The sequence below is a fragment of the Mustelus asterias genome, chromosome 4, assembly GCF_964213995.1.
Source record: "Mustelus asterias chromosome 4, sMusAst1.hap1.1, whole genome shotgun sequence".
Taxonomy (NCBI): Eukaryota; Metazoa; Chordata; class Chondrichthyes; order Carcharhiniformes; family Triakidae; genus Mustelus; species Mustelus asterias.
The window spans coordinates 24,015,661-24,035,501 of record NC_135804.1 but is presented as its reverse complement, the minus strand read 5'-3'; the positions used below and the strand labels follow the sequence as shown (position 1 = coordinate 24,035,501).

Sequence of the window (19,841 nt, the reverse complement as noted above, 5' to 3'; positions counted from 1 at the left end):
TAATTTAGAAGCAACATTGGAATGTTTTCAAGCACATGATCCGCGTATCAAGAAAAAAAGTGTGACTTTTTCCCCAAATCTCTCAGTCTTTGGGTCATGTTGTTGACAATGAAAGCCTACAATAAAGCATCTAAAACAAAGAAAGTTGTTTCAGAAGCACCACGTCCCACAAATGTGACACGATTGAGGTCCTTTCTAGGATTAGTAAATTATTATGGCAAATTTGTTCCTAACTTAGTTACATTATTGAAACCGATGCATAGTTTACTATATGTGAAACAGTTATGGGACTGGGCAATGGAATGTGAGAAAGCATACAAGGATGTTGAAGATGCTTTGCAGAAGTCTTAAGTATAGGTTCATTTTAATCCAAAGCTACCATTACTGCTTGCTTGTGATGCTTCGTCTTATGGAGTAGGGGCAGTAGTTTCACATATTATGCCTTCAGTAGAAGAAGGACCAATAACTTTTCTTCAGGTACTCTAACTTGTGCTGAATCTAACTATGGTCAACTAGAAAAAGAAGCATTGAGTATAATTGAGTTTCATCATTATTTAAATGGTCGTCATTTCATATTATTGATTGATCATCAACCCTTAACTACTATTTTTGGGCTGTGTTATGGCATATCATCACTAGCTGCTAGCCAATCGCAAAGATGGTCACTGATCTTATCTGCACACTCTTATGATATAAAGTATCATCAATCAGAGTAGCATGCTAATGCTGATGCATCATTATGCTTCCCTTTACCTCTTGAGCAGATGCCACCAACTAGTTTTGCTAGCATTCTTTGTTTTTTCGCTAGTGGATCATTTGCCAATGGCAGCTTCTCATGTTCAAAGACATACTGGAGGTGATCTCATGATGGGGAGGGTGATGGATGTGGTCTTGAGGGCTGTAATGGCTGGAGCATTGAAGTAAGCATCTTGAAGTAAGCATCCTGGTTTGAAGCTGTGTGTGTCAGGTGGGCTTGGGCTGGATGTCTGGGTTGGGTGTCTATTGTGGGGGGATCTACTGAAGCATCAACTTCTTTAGGCCCTAGTATTGTGACTACTACTATGGAAGAATTAATTGAATCTGAGTTGCCTGATGACTGTGTCTTTGTTACTTTTCCACATGAGAATGATGCAGAATTAGTTACAAAAGAAGTGTCTACTGCAGTTACAAATAATACTTCGAGGGTCAAGGACAAATTCCAGAATGTCGTATATAACCAAGGAGGATTGGACTTCCTCCTGCTCAACTTTCTTATTGACTGTGTATAATGATTAATGATGCACAGTGATGAGTCTAGAGTATTATTGATTCTATGTATAAAATCATAGAAATTTGTTGTCATGACCACAGAGGTAAAGGGGAGGGATTTTATATATTTAAGTGATTGCAAGTTGCTTTAAAAGCTGATCACATGATTTGATGGTGATATCATTAGGGTGTTGCAGAGGCTGCTGTTTTATTTTCAGTTTGTACTCTGTACAGGCAAGAAGTCCTAGAATAAATCTGTTGTTGTGAGGTGGAATCTATTAGCGGGTTTTTCCAGCTGAGTTCGCCCTGAAGCCGGAAAATCCCACCTGAGGTCAACGGACCTTTCCATGGTCTGCCCCTCACCTGCTTTGATTCCCGTGGCGGGCGGAACGGGAAAATTCACTCCTATGTGTGTAAACTACATTTTTCCTTTTGTTAAGACCCACAACCCCTAACATAGTTAAAACATTACAGATAATCCATGGCAGCCATCACTGAGGTTGTTGGTTGTCTGAAGGGAGAAACCTACTAATTGTGCCAGAGGGAATCAGGATGTCACAGGGGAACTGGAGGCCTGGCACCCAGAGCAGGGCAGACCCATGCTTTATTGATGCAGACCTTGATCTAATGCTGGAGGCCGTGAGGGAATAGAAGGAGGTTGCTTACTCAGAGGATGGCAGTGGGCGGCTACCTTATCATGCCGCAGGCCCCTTTCTGTTCTGCATCACATCCCTTCATCTCCAATTCCATTTCCTCTCTTGCCTCTTCCAGTGAAATGTCCCCTATCAGGGCATCAGTGTCCTCAAGACCCACAACTCTCTGGAGGGCAGTATTATGGAGAGCTCAGCAGACTACCATAATGACCAAGACCTTTGAGAGGTGGGGGGGGGGGAGGTGGTGGTATTGGAGGGCACTGGTCCAGGCACTGAAATTGCATCTTTAGAAGCCAGATGGCCTGCTCAATGGTTGTTCTCCTGAGCAGGTGCTATTGCTTCTGTGTTTATCTCTGAGACTCCCATAGAGAGGTCATGAGTCATCTCTTCAAAGGATCTCTCTTTGCTCCATATCCATGCACTCTGGGAGTTGGAAATAAAAGTCTGAAACAGCCTGGACTGGCAGAGAATGGAACTGTAGTACTTGCCAGGAAAATGAGCGTGCACATGGAGCAAGCACTTGTTGCGCTTGAAGATCAATTAGATATTGAACAAGCCCTTTCCATTGATGTGTCACTGCTTAGATGGTCACATGGGTATACTTGATAATACCCTTCATCTGGGGGTGTCATATAATCGAGGTGAAACCGAGTACCCTCTGTCCATGTGAGGCCTTGTCTGTCCTTAAAGGAATGTTTGTTCAGCTCTACAAGGCTCAGCTCAAGAATTTGATGGAATACTCTGCACTTGTCAAGATGGATGCAGTTCCCTCAAGAAGCTTGATGCCATCCACGACAAAGCAGCTCGCTTGTCTAGCACCTCATCCACAACATTAAATATTTACTCCCTCCAGCACTGTTGCATAGTGGAAACAGCATGCACCATCGACAAGTTGTACTGCAACAACTAGCCAAGGTTTCTTTGATAACACCGTCCGAACGTGCCTGCTCTGAAACATAAAAGGACAAAGGCAGCAGTTGCCTGGGAACACGATGACCTCCAACTTCCCCACCAAGCCACACACCATCCTGATTTGGAACCAAATTGTTGCTCCTTTACTGTCACTGGGTCAAAACCCTGGAACACCCCCCCTCAGAGCTGAGTACCTACATGGTTCAAGAAGGCAGCTTACCACAATCATCTCAAAGGCAATTAGGGACGGCTATTAAATGCTGGCCTTGCCATTGACGTTCATATTTCCAAGGATGAATTCAAAAAACCTTCAAAGAATGTGCCACACATTACTGTCACCTTCCCAAGCACTGGTCCAGAGACATTCATTCAAGGGACTAAGAGGGCAATCAGAGGACAGTTTATTCAGTGACACACAGTGTAGCTGAGCAGAAGAAGCTGGAGTGGAGCATGAGGTAGAAGATTTTGCTGATAGTCAATACTATCTAATTTTTTATTTATCCTTGGCCAGCATTTATTGCCCATTCCTAATTGCCCTTGAGAAGGTAGTGGAAGCTGCATTTTGTGAACCACTGCAGTGCATGTGGTGTAGGTACATCCAAATTGCTGTTAGAGAGAAATTTTGACCCAGCGACAGTGAAGAAATGGCAATATAGTTCCCGGTCATGATAGTGAGTGACTTGGAGGGGAACTTCCAGATGGTGGTGTTCCAATGTGTCTGCTTCCCTTGGCCTTCTAGATGGTAGTGGTCATTGGTTTGGAAGGTGCTGTCTAAGGAGGCTTGGTGAGTTCCTGCAGTCATCTTGTAGATGGTACACCCTGCTGTCACCGTGCATTTGAGTTGGAGGGAGTGAATATTCGTGAACGGGGTGCCAATCCAGCGTGCTGCTTTGTCCTGGGTGGTGTCATGCTTCTTGATTATAGTTGGAGCTGCGCTTATCCATGCAAGTGGAGAATGTTCCATCACACTCCTGACTTGTACCTTGTAGATGGTGGACAGACTTTGGGGAATCAGAAGGTGATTTACTTGCTACAGTATTTCTAGCATCTGACCTGCTCTTGTAGCCATAGTATTTATATGGCTAGTCCAGTTCAGTTTCTGGTCAATGGTAACCCTCAGGGTGTTGATTGTGGGGGATTCAACAATGGTAATGCCATTGAATGTCAAAGGGCGATTGTTAGATTCTCTCCTGTTGTAACTGGTCATTGCCTGACATTCGTGCGGTGCAAGTTTTATAAAAGAATGCTAAAGGAAAACTATGCTGCGTTCTTTGCAACAAATTTTAAGTTAGTAACCTAATCTATGGAGTCAAGAAAAACAAATTTAGTCACTAGACAATATCGAATTAAACTTTGCCAATTTTTAACACCATGAAATTATATGTTGTTGCACACAAATCAAATTTTACAGAAGCATAATTTTGGGAGAAAAGAGTTAACGGGACTGAACAGTGCTTTTTGTGTGAATATATTTGAATTATATTGTAAATTACGTGCTCACAGATACTGTTTCTTCATCGAATTGCATGTCCTTATCAAGACTAATATGCTGCATCACTCACCCATAGGCTGGCATCCTGTACTTGAGCGCGAAGTCTGCACACGGTCCCATCTTTTTCACTGAGTTCAACATGGGTTTTGGCCAATTTCTTCTCAAGCTCCTCTCTTGTAGACACCAATTCTTTGTATTTTTGTGCTGCATTAGCAGCAAAAACTGAATTGGCATTTCGGGAAGATTGCTCAAGGTCCTGAATAGTGGCGGTCAGCTTTACAATCTATGGTATGAACAAAAATCATTAATGAATAAATGCTGAGATCAAATTTAAAATAGTTCTGTTACTCTATTATTTTATAATCTGTAAGGTCATTATGGGGTGGCATGGTAGCACAGTGGTTATCACAGTGGCATCTCCACATCAGCACAGTGGTTAGCAGTGCTGCTTCACCTATCAGGAACTTGGGTTCGATTCCCGGCTTGGATCACTGTTTGTACGGAATTTGCACATTCTCCCTGTGTCTGCGTGGGTTTCCTCTGGGTGCTCCGGTTTCCTCCCACATTCTGAAAGACGTGCTGATTAGGTGCATTGACCCGAACAAGCACCGGACTGTGGCAGCTTCATTGCCTTATTTGTGACTAATAAATAAACTTTAACTTTTTTCTTGTCCGAATTATTTTCTGTTCGCTAGGAAATTGATGTGGATGTTACTGAGATTCCATGTTATGGTGCCTGGTAGGTAGTGCCAGGGTGCCCAGTGAGCACTGCCAGGGTGCCAGGTGGGCACTGCCAGGCTAGCATTGCCCCATGGGCACTGCACTACCCTGTTCGACCACCTGGGGGCTTCAATGGCCTCCGATCCCCAGCAAGTCCATCACGTCTGGCCTCCCTCTGGTGGAGACCATCTGTGATTCTTGCCAGTGAGAACCTCGACTGTGAGCAGGTAAGGGCAAGTGAGCCCGGACGATAGTGTCTGGGACTTGCTAATGGCATTTAAATGATATCATTAATATGTAAATTGGCTTTGTGCCCTTGCTGTTTTTCTTGTTTTTAAAACATAAAAGCAAAGAATGAACATGTTCTTTCTTTTTTCCAGACATTTACCTCAGTATTCTGTTCCAATTTACAAGTCCTCAACATCTCGTTCTCACTTTCAACCTGAGCTAGAAATCCCTTGATATCTGTCAGCTGGAATTAAACGGATATAATTAAAATTTATCAAACAAGCGCATATTCACTACACCCTACTCAAAGAAACAAACAGAGATTCTTTTTGTTTTCCTCTCCAATCTCCTATTAAGTTATTAAAGCATTGGTATGTTTTTGAACTATTTCATATATTAAAGTTTCAATGTTTCAAGCAAATAGCCAAAAGTGTCACAATAAATAAACTTTGACATCTGCGAGGGGTTTAGTTTCTGATGGCATCGACGTAATTTGCTGAAAATGTTGATGAAGCTACTTTTATAATGGTAATAGATGAGTAATAATGCTAAGGTTTTAGGGAGGACGAGTTCTGATCTACAATTACCAGTTAACGCTGATCCTTGGATTGAGAGGTAGCCTTAACAGAAATATTCCTTTACCAAGTCTATACACAAGGAGACTCTGGATTAAGCAGTTGATTATGACTAAGCCTAGAATGAGCACTGAACTGAAATGCTTCAAATAGCAAAATAGTAGTGTTTAGCACTGCTGCTTCACAGCTCCAGGGATCTGGGTTCGATTCCCGGCTTGGGTCACTGTCTGTGTGGAGTTTGCACATTCTCCCTGTGTCTGCGTGGATTTCCTCCGGGTGCTCCGGTTTCCTCCCACAGTCCAAAGATGTGCGGGCTAGGTTGATTGGCCATTCTAAATTGCCCCTTAGTGTCCCGGGATGCATAGGTTAGAGGGATTAGTGGGTAAATATGTAGGGATATGGGGATAGGGCCTGGGTGGGATTGCGGTTGGTGCAGACCCGATGGGCCGAATGGCCTCTTTCTGCACTGTAGGATTCTATGATAGTTAGCCAAAAATGTCTTGTGTAAGTCCTTATGCCATGATGAAGATAGATACCATTGTCGCTCTGACAAAGGTTTTCACGATTCGATGTTACCTGAAATCTAGATATATGATGAAATGTTTCTATGTATAAAGTGTGATAACTATCATAATTGGTAAAGATGTAAGCAATTACTTCTGAAGCTCCTCACCTCCATCTGGTGAAATTGTTAATCAGTGGAGTGCAGCAGGCATCCATGTTGTGGTTGGAGGATAGAGGCAATGAAATACATAGGACGGAATTTTACGAGCAAAATTCTAAGGGGGGAATTTTACCATTTTGAGTCTAAATGCCAAATCTGGGCGTCAAATAGATCCGTGCCTGGAATCCTCTTTCCAGCGCGCCCATACGCGTTTTGCCAGCTCCAGTCCGATCCGCGCTGTGGGCGGGGCTTAGCGCTGGCGGACCGATTGGAGCTCTGAACTGCGCATGCGCAGTTTGAAAAAAATCTGACAGCGCGCCCGGACGCGAAAGAAAGAAAAAGCAGAAAGCGGCGAGAGCGGCTCTCTGACGATCATCCTCGGGGGGTGGGGGGTGTGACCGATCATCCCCTGCGGGGGGAGGGGGGGGGCGGGTGATGTCTCATCCTCTGGTCGGGGGGGGGGGGGTCCGCCGCCACTCTGCGGGCGATCCCTCTTCCCTACCGAAGGAACGAATCCCTCCTGCCGGAGTGGACGTGCGGCCATGCCATCCCACAAAACCTTCAGGATGAAGCGATTCCTCGCTAAGAAGATGAAGCAGAACCAGCCGATTCCACAGTGGATCCACATGAAAACCGGCTACAAGATCAGTACAAGTCCAAGAGGAGACGCTGGGGAAGGACCAAGCTGGGCCTGTACAGGGATACACCATCACTGGTACACTACCAGCCACAGCCATCTCTCCCGCTCTCTTGCCCCTGCAGGGAAGAGTAATCGCCCGAAAACAGGCTCGAAGTTTTGGTAAAATCAGGCCCTAAGTGTCCAGCTACCATGACAATGGGAGAGATGCAAATCAGATCGGTGGGCAGTGACAATGTTGGCACTGCCCAAAGGGCACACTGCCTTGCCCTCGACCTCCCCCAGGGGCCTCAATGGCCTCCGGTTCTACCAGCGAGGGCAACACGACTGTTCCGTTCATGGAGAGCAAGTGTTTCCCTCGCTGGACAGAACCTCTCCCAGCCAGGCCGCAAAGGCAAGTGAGTCTGGACGATTCAGTGCCAGGCTCACAAAACAGATGGAAATTAACATTTAAATAATTCTCTCAATGGGCGGGGAAAACCCGTAAAATCGCGGCCATATTTTCTGCTTCTCATTATGCTATTGGTATGTCCATCTAATGATGACTCAATCATTCACTTCTCAATTGTTGCATGACCAAATAGTGATTCTCCTCACTGACAGGAATAAGACAAGAAGGGAGAACTGGAAAGCCACTAAGTCACAAGAGGTAAAAGCTGAAACTTACATCTTTTACCCCATAGAGAAATGGAAGAATAGGATCACCTTTATCAAATATGTATTTTTTAAATGAAATTTCCATTACCAAATAAGGCACATGTATATTTTGAGGATATATTTCTATTTAAGCATGATAATTGTACACACAGTGAAATGTCATGTCATGAAAGATTTCCATCAATTTGCTGTACAATGCAAACTATTTGCAACCTGCCTGTTCTCGTTGCCATGGAGGTAGGTAGAATGCAAATTTGATGCCTGATCATTTATCTGTTTGTAGCATCAGTTCGAAAGAGGTGATCACACTGTTGGCTGCCTCGGCAGGGAGTCAAGCAGTATTTGCAGAGTGCACACAGGAGGTTCCTGCTGAGTGCCATTGCTGCAATTTTGAAGAAAAAAACTGGTATAAGGGCAGAGAGAGCACTCTTGGTTCGCAGATTGGGCACTGGAGGCCTTGGTCACGACTGTGGACCGGACAGAAGAGATTAAGAAAATGGGACCAGAGAGATCAATCCCGGATGTCTGGGACACGGCAGCAGTGCAGCAAGATCCCTAATGATTACACCTGGGTAGTCAAAGTTAATGAATGATATCTGCTCCCATTTTACCGCTTACCTCTCGTACAGTTTAATGCAGCACATCCATCATCACCTTTTAGGAGTCAATGGCAGTCAGGTCTCAAGCCTAACAAACAGACACTTCACTTCATGTTCACAAACATATCAATTATGCTAACCTCACACCAGGTCCTGCTGCTTCCACATACTAACAGCTCTTGAGCTGTGGCAGGAACATCACCCTCCTCTCTCTCGCCGGACAAGATGGCACACAACATAAGGGAGCAGAACAGAACCAGAGCGGGCCAAGGATGCCAGCATCTTCTGGGTCCTACACATGAGATGGCTGTCTACATCATGGATGGCTATGATACAGCATATGGCATGATCTTATGTTTATGCCCTCTGTCCCTCTTCAACTCTGTTTTTGCTCATCCTGTTACCTGGTGTGATGTGTGAGCTGCTGATGGATCATGGGCCTCTTGCTTTCCTCCCCACACCATTTCCTTCACCCCCAAAATTTCTGATTTCTTGCTTTTAGTCACCCCTGCCCAATTATGGCACATCCAAAGGGCGGAGGGAAAGTAACAACACAGCATATAATGAACTTGATTTGACATTGGCAGCTACCAATTTAGACATTAGGACTGCGGGTATTTTAAGTGCAATTACAGAGCTGAAATCAGCACCTGGTGAACAGCTGGGCCCCACTGGGTTGCAGCCAGAGGAAGGGTAAAGGATAGTTGGTTTACCAGTTCACCGATAGGCAAGATCGCAGACAAGTTCTGCTACAGAGGACTCAGACGAAGATCTCGAAGTGTTGATGTGCTCGGGAACACTGATGCGGATACACAGCAAAATGCTGCATGTAATGGCTGCCCTACTAGAAACTCTCCCATCGCTGTCAAGAAGCATAAAGCTGTAATGTTCCAACTTGATAGAGCAATCATGCACAGAATGCCCTCTCTGCAGCCTCTGCTCCATTGTCCTGTCACCCTGCAACTCAGAAATATTACAGCTGCGGCCCTCTGAAAGACGTGCTGGTTAGATGCATTGGCCATGCTAAATTCTCCCTCAATGTACCCAAACAGGCCCCAGAGTGTGGTGAGTGGGGGATTTTCACAGCAACTTCATTGTAATGTTAATGTAAGCCTAATTGTGACACTAATAAATAATCTTCAAACATACCCTGTCGCAGTAATGTGGGATTGGTGGAAACTGTCATCTCGTCCTCTGCCATCCTGTGAGGATGTTGCAACACTTCCTGCCCAAATGCAGGAAGTGACCACAATACCTGTAAAGACTCTGCAGTAGCAGAAGGTATTCGTAATTACTGTACTTACAAGTTGGGTGCCTGGCCCTTTAAATGACACTCGTGCTGGGCCCCTGTTGCAGCAGAAATTGTGCTCAATGTTGAGTGACAAACAAATACATTGAATGAACCTGCAAGATCCAAATTCATGAACAGTGTGCCAAACGAGCCAGTAGGCTGAGCGATGTGATGACAGCACCTATTCAAAGCCTTTCAACACACATAGTAGACATCCATCCGAGTGCACTTCCCACCATGGACTGTTGCAAGGGTGTGGAGGAAGGAGATAGAGGTGCAGCACACAGCACCCAAAGAGCCTGCGGCATCTGGAGCACTATCTCCAACAGGGCCATGGATTCAAATTCTGTGCACTTATTTTCTGTCTTTACCAAAGGCAAATCTGTTTTTTACACTAATTAAAGTATGCTGTTTTGGGAAGCGATTTCAAAATAATGGATACTGTGGCGGGGGCGATGAGGGGTAATTTTAACCTAGCCCAGTGGGCAGGAAAGGTTTTACACACCTATCAATGTTACTTTCTTTTGGCTTCAATGGAGAGTAACATTGGGCAGATGCAAAACATGCACTCGGTCTTGTAATTTTTCCAATGGGTAGATTATATTAAAATTGTCCTCTATACCTTTAAGCTGTCTTGAGTAACATGCTGCCTTTGCGCTAACTATTAATGTTGCTCTGACTTCCTCCATTCAACATCTGTCTTGCACTTTACATGTAGATTAATCAGCCAGTTGCCTACACAGCAAAACTTAGTTGCAAAACAGATTTCATTACGAAACCTTCAGGGGATACTATTTAATAACCTGCATATTTAATAGAGAGCCCCCCAGCCCAAATGTGAATTGAAGAGCTGAATTTTATGAACAGCTAAAGTCTTGCTGCTGGGACAAAAGCAAGATCTGACCCCTGCATTGGTGGTCAGCAGAATCCTGGGGTGGCATTTTACTCGCGGCAGTGAATTAGGAAGACGCTGTCAGGACCACCAATTCCGAAAGCTGCCAGCCCAATCAGAGGGCCAGCAGCTCCGCTGCACTACTTTAGAAGTGGTCATTGCTGAGGCTGAAGAACAAAGGAACAGTTTTTTTTGTACAATGCTGGGGCCAGGCAGAGAGGATCTTACAAACAGATTGGGAGTGCGCCCTTCTTCAGCCCACTGTAGCCATGGAGTGGCCGTTAGTGCTGGGAGGCCCCTTTGTGGGCCAGGGAGCAGACATAAAGGGGACCAGGAGGCTGCAAGGGTTTATCTGGTGGTCGCTCCATGCAGTTATGATGTCTCCCAACCCCCGATAAAATGCCAACAGGGGTAGGAAGGCCCCTAATTGGGTAGCTAACTGGTGAAATTGGCTGCACACTGGACCGATGTGCCACTGAGGTGTCCACTGCTGGTAATAAGTTGCTGCGTTGGGAAGACGTCACTCTCTCTCCCTATGCCATTTCATCGGCCTTCCCACCTCCCAGTCCATCTCCACTGGGCTGGTGAAATCTAGTCTGAAGTCTCTGGACAGCATAAACAAATGCTGTACTATGGTGGCACAGCATCATTACATCTTGAAGAATTTCAAAACAAAAAGAAATCAAAATTTAAATGTTTTCCTAAGCTGGCAATAGCTTGTAGCCAATAAGGGATTACTTAGGAGACTAATTTTGCAGCAAAATCATATACTGTACCAAATGTTACTGAAACTCAATGGAACTACATAGCTAATTTCAGATACTAGGTTAGCAGAATAGTGGGGGATTAATTATCAAAACATTGGTAACACTGAGCAATTTTATGTAACATTTAACAAGTAGGCAATATTTTCTTTCTGTGCCAACAGATTGGCAAGTTTAATATGCCATGCAGTAATGCCACAGGCTATGGCATCACCTCATTTCAGTTAAAGGGCTTCACACAGCCATGAATTACACTGAATTAAAGTAAGAAGTGGAGGATGGCCCTTGGTAAGCAACTATTATTAACAGCTGTCAAAACCCAGCTATGGTGTTCTTGGACCAGACGGGATTGGATTGCGTGCCTGGAGCTATCCTGAATTTGAACCTTATTAAATCATCTCCTGTCACCCCTAAGAATCATTGTACATTTAACAGCAAATAATATGTTTAGTTCTTATTTGCCTAACTTCTCAAAATATTTGATATTAACTGGTTGCAACAAAATAACCAGATGTTAGTGTTGCTTTGGAGATGATCTAAAACAAGAGCAAAGTCTATGTCTATGGGGAAAACATCATCAATTAAAAAAAAATCAGATAGCATTTATTCAATAATTTAACCCATTTAAACTATGATCAGTCTTTATTCCATGTGGGATAATTTAAATTTGGTGTCAATTACTACTCTCAAGAAACTAATATTACTGTATTGATACATAGCACAAACTGTCACCATTGCAAAACAGTGCTTTTTGATTACAAATAATCAAATATTCAAGATTTAATTTTATACTATTTATGAGCCTCAGAACAGTATGTTATATTGGCTTGTTACCTCATATATGGGAAATATGGAATTTATTTCACATATATGCAAGATGACAACTTGACTATAAGGATTTTCAGACAAATCAATTCATTTGCCTGAAACATTTTGTTTCAAACTCTGTACCAGCAAAAGTACAAACAGTAACCAAAATTAGGCTACACTAAAAGCATCTAAAACTAAGAGGATGGTGGGCTCGTGGTAATGTTATTGGACTAATAATCCAGAGGGCCAAGGTAATGCCCTGGGGACATAAGTTTAAATCACACCAGAGCAGCTGGTGGAATTTAAATTCAATGAATTAATAAATCTGGAAATAAAGGCTAGTCTCAGTATTGGTGACCACAAAACTATTTGATTGTCTTAAAAACTGATCAGGTTCACTAAACCACTTTAGAGAAAGAAATCTGCCATCCATTACTGGCCTGGCCTGTGTGCAACTCCAAACACACAACGATGAAACTTAATGGCCAAACATTCACTCAGTTGTATCAAACTACGACAGAAATGTTGAAAAGGAATAAAACCAGAAGGAACAGCAGGTATTGACCTAGGCATGGAAATGGCAATGCCACAACTTGCTCATTTGACGCTTCTAAATCCTCCTTCCTAACTTCTGGGAACTTATGCCAAAATTGGGAGAGCTGTCCCACGGACTAATCAAGCAACAGTTTAACATATGTCCCAACAACCGGACAGCCTTAGTCACTGAATCATGCCTTACCCATCCAACACCATCTGGGATATGCCCTGTCCCTCTGGCAGTTCTGACCCATTAGAATTGGCAGTGCAGAGGTATACATTTGGTAAGGAGTTGCGCAAGAGGACTCACCATTGACCGCAAAACCTATGAAGTATCATGTGTCAGCCCAAACATGAACAAGTAATGCTCCTGCTGAATACCACCTGCTTTCTTACTTCATGTGATGAATCAGCACCCCTCCAGGTTTAAAACAGCTTGGACGAAGCACTGAGGGTGGTAAGGGAACAGAACAGAACATACTCTGGGTGGGGGACTTGAATGTCCATCACCAGACTGTCTCAGTAGCAACACGAGTGACTGGGCTAACCGAGTCCTGAAGGATTTTTAAATAAATATTCGTTTATGGGATGTGGGCATCACTGGCTAGGCCAACATTTATTGTTCATCCTTGATTGCCCTCGAGAAGGTGCTGGATATCTATATTTTGAACCACTGCAGTCCATATGTTGCAGGAACACTCAGTGCTGTTAAGAAGGGATTTCCAGGAATATGACCTAGCGGCAGTGAAGAAAGGGTGATATAATTCCAAGTAAGGATGGTGTCTGGCCTGGAGGGTGGCTTGTAGGTTGTGGTGTTCCCAAGCATTGCCACAGCGCATCTTGTAAATGGTACACACAGATGCTACTGTGCATAGCTGGTGGAGGGACGTTTAATGTGGAGCATGGGATGCCAGTCAAGCAGGGTAATTTGTCCTGGATGGTGTTGAGCTTCTTCAGTGCTTTTGGAACTGTACTCATGCAGAAAGTTGAGAAAATTCTGTCACTTTTGTGTTTTGTAGATGGTGGACAGAATTTGGGGAGTCAGAAGGTGAGTTACTCTTTGCAATGTTCCCTGCCTCTGCTTGGTTCTTGCAGCCTCAATATTTGTATGACTGGTCCAGTTCAGTTTCTGGTCAATGGTAACTCCCAGAACTTTGCTAGTGGGGGATTCAGCGATGGTAATGCCATTGAATGTCAAGGTGAGATGGTTAGATTGTCTCTTGTTGGAGATGTCATTGCCTGGCATTTGTACGTGGCACGAATGTTACTTGCCACTCATCAGCCTGAATATTATACAGGTCTTGCTGACTGCTTCAGGATCTGAGGAGTTGTGAATGATGTTGAACGTTGTGCAATCATTTGCAAACTTTTCCACTTTTGACATTATGATGGAGAGACGATTATTGATGAAACAGTTGAAGATGGTTGGGTCTTGGACACTGCACTGAGGAACTACTGCAGCGATGTCCTGGGACTGAGATGATTGACTCCAACAACAATAGCTATCTTCCCTGGTGCGGGATGTGACTCCAACCAGTGGAGAGTTTTCTTCCTGATTTCCATTAACTTCAGTTTTAATGGGCTTCTTGATGCCACACACTTGGTAAAATGCTGCCTTGATATCTTGAGTTCAGCTGTTTTGCCCACGTTTGAACCAATAGCCTGTAATGAGGTCAGGAGCAGAATGATCCTGGTGGAACTCAAACTGAGCATTAGTGAGTAGGTTATTGCTGAGTATCTGCCACTTGACAACAGTGACAATAACACCTTCTGTCACTTTACTGATGATCAAGAGTAGTCTGTTGGGGCAGTAATTGGCTGGGTTGAATTTGTCCTGCTTTTTGTGGACAGGAAATCCCTGGATAATTTTACACATTACTGGATAGATGCCAGTGCTCTGGCTGTACTGGAACAGCTTGGCTAAGGGTGCAGCTAATCCTGGAGCACAAGTCTTCAGTACTGTTGCTGGAATGTTAGCACAGCCCATAGTCTTTACAACATTCAATCCCTTCAGCTGTTTCTTGATATCATGTGGAGTGAATCGAATTGATGGTTACGATTATTTTGATGACCATTGTCAGCACCATCTTCACCAAACTGTGCGGCTGCAGGTCAGTCACCACCTCCTTTGTGAAAGGTAGGTATCTCAGACACTGCTCTTGGCTGCGGTGAAGAAGTGCTCTCCGAAGGCACTTGATGAGTAGGGCCTTCTTGAGAGAGCCTTCTTCCCACTGCTTACAGCTTCCTCTCTCTGCTGCTTGTGCTCTATTTCCAAGACATGCTGCAGCCCAAGAAGGACTGTAACTATAGCCCCAGTACTGAAATCAGGCTTCCTCCTGTCAGATCTTGTAACTCCTGTGAACCCATTGTCAGAGTACAGCACCACTCTCTTGTGAATCCAGAAGCCACTGTCAACTTCTCCAATACACAACACAGTACTTAATCTCACTCTGCGAGAACAAAGGAAAGTCAAAAGCACTTCACCATCAGGTGAATGGTTATCGCTTTAAATAGCACTAATGGGGATGGAAAGGGGTAATATGTGTTCAGCTGGAAGGTATTAAGTGAGTGGAAGACGCTAGTGCTCCAGGAGAATCAGGTGGCACAGGTGAGTGTAGTGGCCATCATTAAGGAGAAAGTTCTGGGGAAATTGAAAGATCTAAACGTGGATAAGTCACCTGGACCGGATGGAATATACCCCAGGGTGTATTTCCTCAGCTATAGATGAGGAAATTGTGGAGGCATTAGTGGTGATCTTTCAGCAATCACTGGAGACAGGGAGGATCCCAGAGGACTGGAAAATAGCTAATGTAACACAGCTGTTTAAGAAGGGAGGGAGGCAGCAGATGGGAAATTATAGGTCGGTTAATCTAACTTCAGTCACTGGCAAGATTTTAGAGTCCATTATTAAAGATGAGATCGTGGAATGCATGATAAAGTGCATGATAAAATAGGACTGAGTCAGCACGGCTTCATCAAGAGGAGGTCATGTCTGACAAATCTATTAGAGTTCTTTGAGGAGGTAACAAGGAAGTTAGATAAAGGATAACCAGTGGATGTGATTTATTTAGATTTCCAAAAGGCCTTTGACAAAGTGCCGCATAGGAGACTGTTAAATAAGTTAAGTGCCCATGGTGTTAAGGGTAAGATCCTGGCATGGATAGAGGATTGGCTGACTGGTAGAAGACAGAGTGGGGATAAAGGGGTCTTTTTCAGGATGGCAGCCGGTGACTAGTGGTGTGCCTCAGGGGTCAGTGCTGGGCCCACAACTTTTCACAATATACATTAACGATTTGGAAGAAGGAACTGAAGGCACTGTTGCTAAGTTTGCAGATGATACAAAGATATGTAGAGGGACAGGTAGTATTGAGAAAGCGGGAGGACTGCAGAAGGACTTGGACAGGTTAGGAGAGTGGGCAAAGAAGTGGCAGATGGAATACAATGTGGAAAAATGTGAGGTTATGCACTTTGGAAGGAGGAATGGAGGCACAGACTATTTTCTAAATGGGGAAATGCTTAGGAAATCAGAAACACAAAGGGACTTGGGAGAGCCTTGTTCAAGATTCTCTTAAGGTTAATGTGCAGGTTCAGTCGGCAGTTAGGAAGGCAAATGCAATGTTAGCATTCATGTTGAGAGGGTTAGAATACAAGAATACAAGGGATGTACTTCTGAGGCTGTATAAGGCTCTGGTCAGACACCATTTGGAGTATTGTGAGCAGTTTTGGGCCTTGTATCTAAGGAAGGATGTACTGGCCTTGGAAAGGGTCCAGAGGAGGTTCACAAGAATGATCCCTGGAATGAAGAGCTTGTCGTATGAGGAATGGTTGAGGACTCTGGGTCTGTACTCGTTGGAGTTTAGAAGGATGAGGGAGGAACTTATTGAAACTTACGGGATACTGTGAGGCCTGGATAGAGTGGACATGGAGAGGATGTTTCTATTAGTAGGCAAAACTAGAACCAGAGGGCACAACCTCAGGCTAAAGGGACAATCCTTTAAAACAGAGATGAGGATTAATTTCTTCAGCCTGAGAATGGTGAATCTGTGGAACTCTTTGCCGCAGAGGGCTGGGGAGGCCAGGTCATTGAGTGTCTTTAAGACAGAGATAGATAGGTTCTTGATTAATAAGGGGATCAGGGGTTATGGGGAAAAGGCAGGAGAATGGGAATGAGAAAAGTATCAACCATGATTAAATGGCGGAGCAGACTCGATGGGTCAAGTGGCCTAATTCTGCTCCTATGTCTTATGGAGTACATCAACAGAAAGATGTGCAAATCCAGTCCAAGGATGTGCGGGTTAGGTTGATTGGATATGCTACCTTAACCCTTAGTGGCCCGGGGTGTGATAGGTTTGAGGGATTAGCAGGGTAACTAAGTAGGGATAGGGTTTGGGTGGGATTGTTGTCGGTGCAGACTCGATGGGCCGAATGGCCTCCTTCTGCACTGTAGGGTTTCTCTGATTTCTTCTATGAACAAGACCTGTGAAGTCCAAAATGGCAGATCAGGTGTCAGATCAGCGTGAGAAGCTGTTTGATTTCATGATCCACCTGCTATGCATGCTTCTGGCACACACAGGGGGCATGGCTGCATTGGCTGTGCTAGAAATCTCCTTGCTTGATGGTGCATATGAATGTACAAACAGGAGCAGAAGTGGGCCATTCAGCCCTTCTATTCTGCTCCATCATTCAATAGGATCATGGCTGATCTGACTGCGGCCTCAACTTCACATTCTGCCTACCTCCAATAGCCTTTGACTCTCTGGATAGTTGAGAACCTATCTATACCTGCTTTAAAAATATTCGCTGACCCTGCCTCCAGCATTCTCTGGGTAAGTTCCAAAGACTCACAACCCTCTTGAGAGAGAAAAATACTTTGCATCTCTGTCTTAAATGAAAGATCCCTTATTTTTAAACTGTGTCTTCTAGTTCCGGTCTCTCCAACATGAGGAAAGATTCTTTTAGTGTCCAAACAGTTCAGTCCCCTCAGAATTTTATGTTTCAGTAAGTTCACCTCTCATTCTTCTAAACTCCAGTGGATACAGGCATAGCTCGTCCAACGTTTCCTCATAATTATCAGTCAGGTGAAACTTCTTTGAACTGTTTCTAACACATCTATGACCTTTCTTCAATAAGGAGACCAAACCTGTACATAGAAGTGGTCTTACCAATGTCCTGTACAAAAGAAACAAACCATCACTGTTTTATGTTCTATTTCCCTTGCAATAAACAACATTCCATTTGCCTTCTGAATCACTTGCTGTACCTGCAAACTAACTTTTCTTGATCCATGTACCAGGATACCCAGATTCCTCTGTACCTCAAAGTTATATCTCTCCATTAAAATAATACGCTACTTTACTATTTCTCCTGGCAAGATGGACAAATTCACACTTTCCCACATTATATTCCATCTGCCAATTTTTTTCCCACTCACATACCGTATTAATGCCCCTTTGCAGATTCTTTGGATGGAATGTTCCCATCCTTTACCACAATCTATAACCTCATAGTCCTGCTCATCTCTCTTTTTGCCATTACTATTGAGTCAAAGGGTCAGACCTGGTTAAATGAGGAGTGCAAGAGATCCACCCAGGAACAGCACGAGGCATACCTAAAGATGAGGTGCCAACATGGTGAAGCTAGAGGACTATATGCATGCTAAACAAAAGAAACAGCATGTGATAGACAGTACTAAGCAATCCTACAACCAACAGATCAAATCAAAACTCTGGAGTCCTGTTACATTCTGTTGTGAATGATGGTGAACAACTAACTCAAAGAAGGGCTCCACGAATATCTCCGTTCTCCAAGCCAGGGGAGCCCAGCCTATCAAGGTTGAAAGGCAAGGCTGAAGCCGAAAGTGTCAATTGCATGATCTAATTTAACCTACTCCAGAGGTCCCCAACATCATAATGCCAGGCGTTAGCCAATTTGATTCAATCTATGTCATATTAAGAAATGGCGGAAGATACTGTATGCAGTGAAGGTATTGGCCCCTAACAATACCCTGGCAGTAGTACATTAGACTTTAGTTTCAGAACTAGCCCTGCTCCTAGCCAATCTGAACCATTGAAATCTACCTGACAATGTGGAAAATTGCCAAGATATGTCTCGTCCATACAAAGCAGCACAAATCCAATCTGGCCAATTATTGACCCATAAGTCAACTCTCCATCATCAAGAAAATGATGAAAATTATCATTGACAGTGCTATCAAGCAGCACTTACTCAGTAATAACCTGCTTACTGAGTTTGGACCACCCAGCTTCAGACTTCATTACAACATTGATCCAAATGGAACAAAAGAGTTTATTACAAGAAGTGAGGTGAGATAGTCCACCTTAAAGCAGCATTTAATTGAATGTGGCATCAAGCATCCCTAGCAAAATAGAAGTCAATGGGAATGAGGGAGTAAGTTTTCCAGTGATTATAGTCATACTGAGCACATCTCAGACCCTGGACATTGAACAAAAGAACAAAGAACAAAGAAAATTACAGCACAGGAACAGACTCTTCGGCCCTCCAAGCCTGCACCAACCATGCTGCCCGACTTAACTAAAACCCCCTACCCTTCCGGAGACCATATCCCTCTATTCCCATCCTCTTCATGTACTTGTCAAGACGCCCCTTAAAAGTCACTACCGTATCCACTTCCACTACCTCCCCCGGCAACAGGTTCCAGGCACCCACTACCCTCTGTGTACAAAATCTGCCTTGTACATCTCCTTTAAACCTTGCCCCTCGCACCTTAAACCTAGTCCCCTAGTAATTGACTCTTCCACCCTGGGAAAAAGCTTCAGACTATCCACTCTGTCCATGCTTCTCATAATCTTGTAGACTTCTATCAGGTCTCCCCTCAACCTCCGTCGCTCTAGTGAGAACAAACCAAGTTTCTCCAACCTCTCTTCATAGCTAAGAACAAACCAAGTTTCTCCAAACTCTCCTCATAGCTAAGAACAAACCAAGTTTCTCCAACCTCTCCTCATAGCTAATTGCTGCATCAACTTCTCAGGGTACTGTCCTAGGCCCAACCATATTCAGCAACTGCCAATTACCGTATTAATGCCCCTTTGCAGATTCCTTGGATGGAATGTTCCCATCCTTTACCACAATCTATAACCTCATAGCCCTGCTCATCTCTCTTTTTACCATTACTATTGAGTCA

General features: G+C 44.0%; 1 protein-coding gene across 1 annotated transcript in view; it reads right to left on the bottom strand.

Moving 5' to 3' along the window:
- The window catches only part of LOC144493033 (uncharacterized), a 364,898-nt gene that overhangs the window by 9,618 nt on the left and 335,439 nt on the right, over positions 1–19,841 (bottom strand). Inside the window, exons 13-14 of the mRNA XM_078211846.1 lie at positions 5,414–5,497; positions 4,376–4,588 (exon numbers count right to left, since the gene is read on the bottom strand). Of these exons, the coding sequence (XP_078067972.1) occupies positions 4,376–4,588; positions 5,414–5,497 (297 nt within the window). The remainder of the gene's footprint in view (positions 1–4,375; positions 4,589–5,413; positions 5,498–19,841) is intronic.